The sequence below is a fragment of the Coniophora puteana genome (genome assembly GCF_000271625.1).
Source record: "Coniophora puteana RWD-64-598 SS2 unplaced genomic scaffold CONPUscaffold_3, whole genome shotgun sequence".
NCBI lineage: Eukaryota > Fungi > Basidiomycota > Agaricomycetes > Boletales > Coniophoraceae > Coniophora > Coniophora puteana.
In genome coordinates this window covers 363,456-374,395 of record NW_006913055.1, presented here as the reverse complement: position 1 = coordinate 374,395, position 10,940 = coordinate 363,456, and the positions used below count along the sequence as shown (strand labels likewise).

Genomic DNA, 10,940 nt, shown 5'->3' with positions numbered 1-10,940 from the left:
GGTGTGACCTTTATCTCCAAGTCATTACTGGGAATCCGTGATAGGCTTCATCGCCATGCCATGTCGTCGCGCGGCTTGTTGCGCTGCATACCCACTTTGTCACTATAATAGCCTCCACAATATAACTCCCTTACGATAACGTCCAACTCCTCACAATGTAGCGTTTCAACAATGGGACTTCAAGAACGTAGCATAAATTACATAGATTATCATATGTTAGACTATAAGTAAGCATAAGGATACATAACGAAACCTTTTCATAACAGACCTAGCTGATAGTAACAGCTTGCGCTTCCAGGCGATTATGCACCCGTCTGCAAGCCGCTTTCAGTTTAAGATGGCGCCTGAGCGCGTCAAGGCGCGTGAACGTTTGCTTGCAAGCCAAACACCGAAACTCGGGGGGCCCATGCCGGAGCGACTGATGGTGCCGCCGGAGGTCGCCCGCAGTGCCGCACACACGTTTGCACCCATCAAGTCCGCATACATAACCACCTCTCCTTCGCTTGGCTTGTGGCAAGCCATCGCCGTCGGAGTCACCTGCATCGTCCGTCAGCACGCGCCTCCGGTTTGACGAGGTGCGGGGCACCTACATGAAGTGACGGAGTTAGAGTCGTGCAGGGACTGCGACTGCGATCGCTCCCTCTTCACCGAACGCGAAGCGGTCATTGGAGTGGGGGAACGCTCGGGCGTATCACGCAGAGTACATTCCGAAGAGCAGGACGTGGAGTAATCATCAATGTAGGGAATAGGAACGTCCTCATCAAAACCAATGGGGAGTGCCGTAGGCGGTTGCGGGTGGTATGTGGGCGACCAAGGGGTGCGTGTCTCATAACGAGGCGCTGGTTCGAAGTTCGATTCAATAGGAGAGTTAGGCTCCAGATTAACATCCAGCTCAACGTGAGCCAAATGAGAATCGCCGCCATCAAGAAGGCTGAATGGGTCTCCCTTTGACATCGACGTGAAATGAGGCATTAGCTCCTGCCATTCTTGCTTGTCAAAGCGAAGCGCTGAGGGTCCGAGGGTAGAGTACGGATCCACATGATCTTGTGAGAACAGCGTGAAGTGGTGGGGACCTCCCCAAGTTTTATCGAACTGATGATAAGACAAGTATGATGTCAGCGGCATTTCCGGCTAGAGATGAAGAACGAACTTACAGCATCGGTCTGCTTCAACCACTGAAGCTCACGCTCAAAGCCATCCACGTCGAAGAAGTTGTCCGGGAACTGACCGAGAGGGTACGAGGTGGTTCCGTCATCAGAGCACTTGTCAGAGAGGACGAGCGTATCATCGCGTAGTTGTGCAAAGCAAGCCATTGCGTTCAGCGGGAATCAGGATGAAGAAGTACTGAAGATCCATCCCCAGGAGAGCTCGAGTTTTTGTAGTGAGTAGAGAAAGACGCTTTGATACTTCGGTCGGAGTCGAAGACACGAGGGAGTACAGCTAGATCAAAGCGAGAGTCAAAGCCATAGACAGGAACAGTCAAAGCAAAGCGAGATGTATGGCTTAGCCCGTGGTGGCTTCGACCTCGACGCCGGCATGGCCCTCAGCTTCATTAGCGCTTTGTTGGGTTCCATCGCATAGACCAAGGATGAGAAATATAGGTATTCGCTAGTAAGCTGAAGGCTTCGTCAAAGTCAAGAGTTGGTGCTAAAAAAACAAAGCGTCGCAGAAGGTCGCAGAGCAAACTCGGCCGATTTACCACCCTTGTTTTGGACTATTTGGCCTCCAGTTTAATCGGGCTCCCGGGCGCACCTATCGTTCCCACACTTTGATTTAATATCAAGGGTGTGTCCGTCCGCTTAACTACGGCTAAATAAGGTCGAATTGAGGGTTCCTGTGAGCCCCAGCTCGGCACCCCAGGTGGTCAGGTCACCTTGTAGGCTATGTCGGAGAAGGCTGGGAGGGGTTTATAATGGAACACCGTAAATAAGCGCATAGTTATGACGTGGCCCTGAATAGAAATGGCCATTATTAGGCACAGGTTCCATTTTTTTCCCATCGATCGATAAGTTTGGTCTCGGCTCGGTTAGATTGCATGATTATCGCACGCACCAGTCATTCTGATGCACGTGACCTCCATCCTTGTGCATTAATTCGAACACGCCGTACGCACGCAGAGTTCGGTTTGAACTCTTGCGCTTTGCCTCTTTCCCTTCTCTCTTCTCGCTCCCCGATGTCTCTACCCCCCTCCTCCGGTATCTACAAAAAGCCGAAACGCAATGAACACCTCCGGCGCCCACGGCAAACCGACTTACCGCCCAGTTCGGTCTCCCTATCAGGGGCTTGGAGCCATCACGGCTCGCTGGGCTCGGCGTCTGGAACTCCCGCCGATTTCGCCGAGCCGCTCAGCTCAGCGTCGCAGGCTAACCTCAACGTCATCGCGTGCTCGGTCTGTTCGCGCGAGTTCACAACATTGGGCAGCCGTCAAATGCACGAAAATGCATGCTTAAGGAAACATAGGTTGGCGGAGGCGAGGGAGGCATGGTCTCAGAAGGTCACGAAGAGTAAAAAGAGCAGTACGTTGCAATGCATTATAGTATTTGATCACTTATCTAACGTTCTCTACATCACTTCAGCACGAATGAGAGCCCTCGTCGACTTTGAGACCCTGCCTCCAATCATCTCTCGCGCCCACACTCCACGATTAACAGGTATTTCTTTTCTTTTTGTTATCTAAACAAATCTGACCTGTGCTAGACGTTGCGGCTGGATCGTTGCACCTGCAGAACAACGTAGCCGCGGACCCTCTGGGTCCAGGTCCGGATGGCTCTAGCTTCCCTCATGCCGTTGAGGATGACGCTGATCTGGGCGCTGGGGACATGTCGTTCACTGAAGATCATGTCCCAGCACCTGAGCTGGCACCGCGAGACGAAGAGTTCGACACACGAATGAGTACGTATCGCATTCAGCGCTCTCCGACATGCATCGTATTCAACGCTCTCCGTCACTAACATTCAATGTCCAGGATCCGACTCGCTAGCGTCTAGTAATGCCTCCACCACCTCACCAACTTTCCCCTTCACGACAGGCGGTCGTCCGTCCAACACCTCCATTCCACCATTCAAGACCGAGTATCACCACAAATCCGGCCGTTCCACCCGCTTTTACTCGTATGAGGAGTACCGCCGTCCCGTCGAGCAGATCTTCGAAAAGGACTCGCACCCGTGGCGACCATTCCACAGCCGCGGCGACTGCGAACTGGCATCTATCGTGGTCGACGCTCAGATGTCCGACTCGTTGGTGAAGCGACTCCTGGACCTCATCAAGAACGTCTCCAGCGGCGAAGCCTCCATCACCTTTGGCTCAGTCAAGAACCTTCGGGATGCCTGCAACACGGCCGCCAGAGAAGTCACTCCCGTAAGTTCGGTCGTTCTTAATGTAGCATTATGAATCTATCTACGCACTGTATACTATACCGACAACGAATTCAATGTTCTTTTTAGTTCGAACTCCACGATGTTGTAATAAACTACAAAGGACAAGACCTCCACCACGACTTTTACGGACGAGATCTTTTCGAGTGGGCTTTAGACTTGCTCGATAATGAGGCAATCGCGCCTCATTTTGTCTGGGATGCCCAACGGAACTACAAATACAATGGCTCCGAGTATGTACGCTTCATCGACGAACCATGGACAGCAGACCGCTGGTGGGAAGTCCAGGTGCGTCACATTAATACGACTTTGATCCTAACAACATTGAATCCCTGTCCTTCGAACTAGGAAAAGCTCCCAGAACTCGACAATCATCCTGCAGCGCCCTTAGCATTCGTCTTATACGCTGACAAGACCAGACTCTCAAGTGCTGGCAATGTTCAAGGCTACCCGGTTGTTGCGAGGTGTGCGAATCTGCCCGCAGATATCCGCAATGGGCGAGGATCAGGCGGTGGTTGCGTGGTCGGGTGGCTCCCCATTGTGAGCCGTTCTCTGTTGTAATGTTATCTTGAGGAATAACGTCGTGAATTTCTTCCAAGTTGGAAGATAACTCTGAGGAGGACGGAACGCTCGCCTATACCACGCTGAAGCGCGTACTCTGGCACGATTCGGTACGGAAACTATTCGAGAACGCCCAGGACAGCTCAAAAAACGGCTTCTTCTACGAGAAATGTCACGACGGAGTTCCACGATGGCTATATTTTATGATCCTTATTCTGTCGGCGGACTACGAGGAGCAGTGAGTCTTTACACTATCCTACAACTCGGATCTGACTATGTATTTGTAGAACTACTATGGTTCTCAACCGCGGTGCGGGTGGGAACCATCCGTGCCCTGTCTGTCTTGTCCCTAAAAACCAGCAACATGACCTTTTCCAGCGATTCCCTCAGCGCTCCGAGGTAGAAACGAAGGATATCGTGATAGAGTATAATCAACCCGATGTCAAACCAGCGGACAAGCGACGATTAGGGGCCCGCCTCGATGAGCTAAGTGTCAGACCTGTTAATGTTCGTCATCTCATCTCTAGTTGCAATATGATACTGATTTGTGCTATTCGTTGTAGAATGCATTTTGGATGTTAAACTACTCTGACACGGCTGACACGATTTCTGTCGATCATCTTCACAACTTTCACCACGGCATATACGGTAAACATCAGCATCCCGAGCTAGTCAAGATGCTTGAGAACACGCCAAGGTCTCGCGCAGACTTGAGTAAATTCAACCACCAGTAAGAACTTGTCTTTCTCACAAAATTTGCCGGAATCTAGGAGCCTGATTCGTTGATTATAGGTTCTCTCTTCAGCCTCGTTGGCGTGGCTTTGGCCACTTTGATTCGCCATCCACAATGACATTCAGTGACGGTAATAAATTCAGGGATATATCTAAGGTGTGCCAAGTCTGTTAGTACATTAGTTTGGAGTGCTGACGACGAGCAGCAAGTATTATTCTGCGCGTATAATATCCTAACGCCTACGTACTCGCCCGAAGGGTATAAGCTGCTACAGCTTATTAGCAGCTACCTCGAGCTGGATGCGTACTTTTCTCTCGAAGTCCACACCACGGAAACAATCCGAGCTGCCTGGAAGGAGGTGAATAGGTTTGGTACCCTTTTGAAGGTATGGACCCTGCTCTTTCTCCGAATTTTATCTTACCAGAGCGTTTCAACTCAATGTAGGAGTATATTGCTGCGGCCCTACTCGCTCAAAGCGAAGGGCGAAACCCGAAGATCAAGACGAAATGGGATTTCCCGAAGATACACGCTCTGATCCATTTCCTGAACGACATTCTGCAGAAAGGGGGGAGCCGTCACACTTCCACTCGCCCCAACGAAGGCATGCACGGGCCACTAAAGGACGCATACGAGAATCGGTCGAACGGCAAAGATTTTGCCGAGCAGGTCAGTGAACCAGTCGCTGTCTTCTCAAAGGTACTAATCCGAGCATTTGTTCTAAGATCCTCCGCATCGACGCACACAGGCTAGCGCTCCTCGTCCTCAGCGAGCGTATACATCGGCAAGATGACATAAAGCGCTTGGAAGAGCTCCAGGCTCGTGTAGAGCACGATGACGACGTGACACCACGTGAAAGCACGCTGGACTGGCACGTTTATCTTGGTTCCCCGCAGCAGCCCATCGCCCTCCGGGATGTTGCCGGTAAGTGCGATCAGGACGCTGCTTTCACCGACTTCGACAGCAAGCTCGAAGACTACATCAACTTTCAACTTTTTCCATGCCTCGATATCTCCTTGTCGTCGCCCGTATCTCTCCCAGAAACATTTCAGGTATTCCTCACTCATATACTTCGTGTCTTTTTTTAAAACAGAGATTAGATCACCGAGTACTATTTCTTCAAAGTCAACTATGAATCACACGAAACCTGGACGATCCGCACGGACTATTTACGCTGCAACCCCTTGTTTTATGGCCACCCTCGTTACGACTGCGTCCTTGCCAAACTTGGCCCTGGTGACGCTGGTATTGCCCGTCTCGTAAAGATTTTCGACTTCACTATAGTGTTCGATGACGCTGGAGAGCCCCGCCCTCAGGTTTTCTCGGCAGCTCTCGTTCAACCTTACACCGCACAGCTCGACTTGCCCGCTAACGTTCAGAAATCCGACGACGATCTGCGCTTCACCCGAGTCAAGGCCTGCCCCCGTACCAATGCGACTATTATCTCCCTGGACTCGGTCATTCGAGGAGCCTTAGTAAGCCCCGACTTTGATCGCCCTGATGAACACTTTGTCAATACCTATATCGACGGCGACATGTTCCTCCGAATGAAGGGGGACTGGACCTGTGTTCATCCTTAGTTTGGTACGTCATGTCACATCGTCATCTTTTTCGTACCCGGGACTGAGTGTGAAGGTGACAGGTCCGAGTACAATAGGGACGCAGTCGCGGCCTCGGTTTGATGGGCGAGTGGGAGGGGAAGCACAGCTGGTACGGCGGCAAGATCCAACAGGTCATTTCCCTGCGCGTCTCGGGGAACCCAGGTCAAGAGCGCTATGAGTTCGAGCTCGAGAAACCCAAGATCTCCTGCTCTCACCGCCTCTCGCGCTTCCTCAGCTCTCGGCGTCTGATCCAGATGCGAATCCCGGAGCAGACAATGTGGAACTACGGCGCACGCATCTTGATTATAGGCCATCCACCTCGTCTGCTCTGTAAACAACCACCCACTACACCGACACGATTTTCTCTGCGCCCTCACTCTCAAATGGGCGCCACTCTCCTCGAGCACCCTCGCAGCCCCAACTTCATGGAAACCCGCTTCGCTTACGACTCTATCTGCCTATGCTGCCACGCACGCCATGCTTTCCGATCTACGAATCATCTATGTTTTCTCGCTCTGCTCTGCTCTTGCCGCTATCCCTCCTATAACACCTAACGCCACTCCTGCCTCCTCCATATATTCATCAACCCCCAGTAATGCTATATGTCGCATATGGAACCCTCAAGACATCCCGCCCGTTTTTCTCACTTCTACCTTGTGTCCTGACCACGCTCACAGTGCTGTGGGTAGGAGCGTCTCTCTCCCCGCACACGCCTTCATAAACTCCCTGTCTCCATCTCCCCCACCACCTCATATTCACCGGTCGCGCTATCAAATATCTCTCTCTTCGCGTTCCCATCTCGTTTCTTTACGCCCGCGGTGTCCTTGCAAGACGGCCTCGAGGTTGGCCTCGAGGTTGGCCTCGAGGTTTGTGCACGTTCAAAACCTCCCTGGTTCTGCATCGCCTCACTCTCAGGGATTTCACAGGAGATCTGATCTTTGAAGACGCGACGGATATCCGTTGTAGCTGGAGCCCTTCCGCAGTGCATCGAGTCGGCTTGTGTACACTAAGTTGTTTATTTCTCACAGCCAGGGTTCTCTTGTTGGTTCTTTCACTATGGCGGTTGTTGAAGTCCCGCGTTTACCTCGGTTTTAGGACTTTTCTTTTCATACATGTCTACCTCCCTGCAAGTGAGCCTGTGCCTCGTTGTGATCCACGAACAAAAGGTATGTTGACGAGTAATCCACGGGGCGAAAGCTGACTTGAGCTTCTCCGGAGGCCGGTGATTTCTCCACGGAGATGCTCGACGCAGTGCGCGAGGTCGCCTTGAAACGAGCATATAAAGACACAGTGAGTCGCTCGTAAAAATCAGTACCACCGTTTCTGCTGATAGCATCACCACTTCAGCATCTATAGCTTCTCTCTCATCATCGTGTTGACTCCACCCGCCTCTCCATATCTTCTGAGCCATGCCGCCGCGCCAGTCCCCTCCCGTGGAGGATTTCTCTGACCAGATTCGGAACATCGCAACCACCACCGAAGACAAAGACGCCGAGGAGCGAGAGCACCTCAGTATCATGCAGGTAAACGCTGCCACAGCCAGGGAATCTGAGCTGCGTACCGTAAGTCTCACTTTCTTACTCCTGAAAGGCGGTAATGCTAAGACCTAACATCCGCAGGGATTCACGCGACTTCAGACGAAGTACGTCGCTCTCCGCACCAAGTGCAAGGCCATGGATCGAGAGCTCTACCTCCTCCGCATGGCAGCTGCCGACGGATCGATCACAATGACGGAGGCCTCTCTCGGCGAGCTATCCAAGGGCGGCGGGCGGAAGTACTTCGTACTCGTTCGTCTCTGGGTTCCTGACCGTGTATTCCCCTTGCCCGAGAACATCGAGTTCATCGATCCCAACGATCCCAGCAGGTGGCAGACCAAGGACATGGAACTGCTCGGGCACATCACCGATCTCTTTGGGGTATTGGACGAGAGGCTTCGTGAGGCAGCGCTCGAGTTTCCTCTGTTCGCTCAGCAGGTACGCTCGTATATTTATTTTATTTATTCGTTTTGCCAACGTTTTTTCGTAGTTCTGTGCAGGCGTCGAAGCTGAACGCCGAACGTGTGTCTCCACGATTAAGGATAACATTGCAGCCATCCTCAGCGACTTCATCACGCTCGATCCCATCACGGCTGGTAACTCCAGTCTTCTCATGGCTCATCCCGGCATTGTCGCACTCCGCAGGAACCCCACTGAACCCGATGTCGAGTACCCGAAGTACTCGTCTGTTCTCTATGCCGATCCCAACAATCCCGAGACTGAGGGTCTCTTCAGGTCATCGGCTTTGATTAAGGTAAGCTCGAGTACTTTACTCTACTTAGAGTTCTAACCAATGTATATTACTTCCTAGGCGGCAAAGTGCATTCTCTTCGGTAAGACTTCGATTGGAGTACGCGGCGGTAGCGGAGGGCGCACTCCTAAGGGCGAACTATGGAACATGACGGAACCGACCCCTGGTCTCATTGCCGGTGTCAGTGTGCTGGTACGTTTTTCTTTCTTTCTTATGATTGAAGTGTTCGTGCTAATGTTCTATATTAAATCAAGGTAATACATCGTATCGGAGAAGACGACTCGTTCACACCGAAGAGGAATCGCAGCGGCGTGGATTGGACGGCAGTCTTCGACTTTCTGTATATGCTGTTGACGTCCAGCGACACCGAGGACTTCACCGAGGATCTCTTTGAATTCTGGAGCGTCATGTGCTTCGGCCAGACACCGTCGTCTCGCACTCTCACGGCGACGGAGACTGTTACCTCGTCGGCACCTGCGAAGGCTGCTGCACCTGCAGTACCTGTGGACCCTGTGTTCGAGGCTATGAAGCGCCGTCGTGCGGAGCCGACGGAGGATCCCAACGCACCGTTGGAGTCGTCCGAAGCCCCAGCGGAACAGGCTATTTCCAACATGCCTCGTCCCCCCTTTGGCACTTCACGCCCTGCGTCACCAGTCCTTCCGTCAACTATCATGCCATCTGTGTCGTCGGGTATGCGACCCTCTATCACAGGGCCCAACAGTGGGGCTGCACCGCTGGCGCAGGCGACATTTGATTCCGTTTCCGCAGCGGCGCTCCAGCGCGGCCTCGATCGTCTTTCGATTGGAGACAAGCAAGGATCTATTAGCTTATCTGCTCTAACGAGCCTCCCATCCTCGGCCTTCTCCTCTCCTTCCACTGCTATAACTGTCCCGGTGACCACTCCCCCCATCCAGAAACCACACTCGCTGCGTAGGGGTGAGACGGTTCTAATCGAACGTGCACCTGTCACCGGTTCAGCTCCTTCGGTCATCTCGGTCACAGCTGAGGCTCCCCCTTCCTTCGTATCTGTGGCTGCGCCACCGCCGGCTGCGCCAATGGAAGCTCGCACCACCAGGTCTCGTGGCTCGAAAAGCCAGGCTCCCGGCGCGGGGTCAGCTGCCCAGGCTGCTGCAGGCAGATCCGATGAGGCTGGGAAGGGCAGGCTTGGGACGACTAGGCGCGGGGCTGTTGCAAGGGGTTCCTGAGCTCAGTTTATTACAAGTTCATTGTTGCTGCATGCTTAATATCGTTTCTATAACCAAACTCGTTTTATATACGATGTAAGTAGCATATAAAACTGATTGCGGTTATGATCAATCACGTAGTCTTGTGTTTCTGTGCTCGGGGGCGACTGCATATATTGAGCTGCATGTACACCGAAATAAGAGGCGTTATAGCCTAGCGGAAAGTATGCTCAGAATAACTATCAAAAGGTAAGTAAAATCTCACTAAGTCCCGAGTTCGAATCACACTGATGCCATTAAATGTTAATAAGCAGGTCACTAGTACATCGGATAAGTAAATGTTCTAATGATAGTCATTCGTAACTAAGTAGAAGTGACTAGAAGAAACATAAGTAAAATATAAGCAAAAGTGATCCGCGCGGTTAGCTGATTGATATTTTTGGATTTATCTGTTTCGCTACAAGCCCCTATCTCGCGCGCCATCAAAATCCGTAGTAATGCATACTTATACTCGGCTAATGGCTCCATCATAATGTCATTCCCATGCGCCAGTGCACCATAGTTACGCTTGATAATCGTTTCAGCCTTTCATTATAATCCTTCGGAATGCCCCTATCCATTACTATGCTTTCCCATGCTTCATCATGCTCGGGACAAGACTCCGACATAGAATTCCTCTAAGTCCCGTCTCTCAATGTAGATGGATTAGTCATATGTCCACGTCATCCCCTCGAATAAGGTTCACCCCTGTAACCATCTATCCCGTCCCATTCCCGCCATTTCCCGGCTATGTCCGCGCCTTCCCCCTTTCCCCCGACACATCCCCACATCATGCCGGCGCCGTCGGCGTCGTCCCCAGCGACGTCAACGAGATCTCGCGCGTTTCCCCCCCTATTTCCTTCGTTCTTTCACTAAAGGTACCTTATTATATACTGATATAATGATTATTGAAGTAATATAAGCGTTTGGACTAGTATTAGTGTTAGAATAGTGTTCTGTACCACTGAGCTGGATTTGTCATCAGGCACATAACCTGTTTTGGACTCCCCGCCGGCAGCAACTCCCTTTCGCGATTAGCTCTATTAATAGATAGCTTTAACCTCTAAGTCCCGTCTTTGAGTGGCCACGTGGCTACGTCATCCATCCGGGATAAGCAGAAAGGCCACTTCGCCCGGACTACTCCCGAAATAGACACTAAGCCGAA

The 10,940-nt window shown here is 51.8% G+C and overlaps 3 protein-coding genes across 3 annotated transcripts; 2 read left to right on the top strand and 1 right to left on the bottom strand.

Moving 5' to 3' along the window:
- Nucleotides 1-160: 160 nt before the first annotated feature.
- On the bottom strand, nt 161-796 carry CONPUDRAFT_135447 (uncharacterized protein). Its single transcript, XM_007767422.1, has 2 exons — nt 591-796; nt 161-537 (listed from the first exon to the last, which is right to left on the bottom strand). The coding sequence occupies exons 1-2, from the start codon at nt 664-666 to the stop codon at nt 269-271; spliced, it is 345 nt and encodes a 114-aa protein (XP_007765612.1). The 5' UTR covers nt 667-796; the 3' UTR covers nt 161-268.
- A 2,264-nt stretch (nt 797-3,060) lies between these two features.
- Nucleotides 3,061-6,245, top strand: CONPUDRAFT_50298 (uncharacterized protein; the record flags this gene model as incomplete). Its single annotated transcript, XM_007767101.1, has 11 exons — nt 3,061-3,357; nt 3,444-3,662; nt 3,723-3,914; nt 3,974-4,173; nt 4,223-4,442; nt 4,499-4,665; nt 4,728-4,824; nt 4,874-5,053; nt 5,113-5,334; nt 5,391-5,717; nt 5,766-6,245. Coding segments are annotated over 11 exons (2,601 nt in total), but the record flags the coding sequence as incomplete, so codon positions are not given.
- Nucleotides 6,246-7,675: 1,430 nt separating this feature from the next.
- CONPUDRAFT_150742 (uncharacterized protein) lies at nt 7,676-9,757 on the top strand (the record flags this gene model as incomplete). The annotated part of the gene is made up of 5 exons (XM_007767421.1): nt 7,676-7,828; nt 7,886-8,239; nt 8,292-8,555; nt 8,613-8,744; nt 8,807-9,757. 5 exons carry the CDS (start codon nt 7,676-7,678, stop codon nt 9,755-9,757), a joined length of 1,854 nt encoding a protein of 617 aa, XP_007765611.1.
- Nucleotides 9,758-10,940: the final 1,183 nt, after the last annotated feature.

Coding starts and splice junctions, on each gene's coding strand:
- CONPUDRAFT_135447 (XM_007767422.1), bottom strand. CDS start 666: ATGACCGCTTCGCGTTCGGTGAAGAGGGAGCGATCGCAGTCGCAGTCC. Junction 538..590: donor CTCTAACTCCGTCACTTCAT/GTAGGTGCCCCG, acceptor CGGACGATGCAG/GTGACTCCGACGGCGATGGC.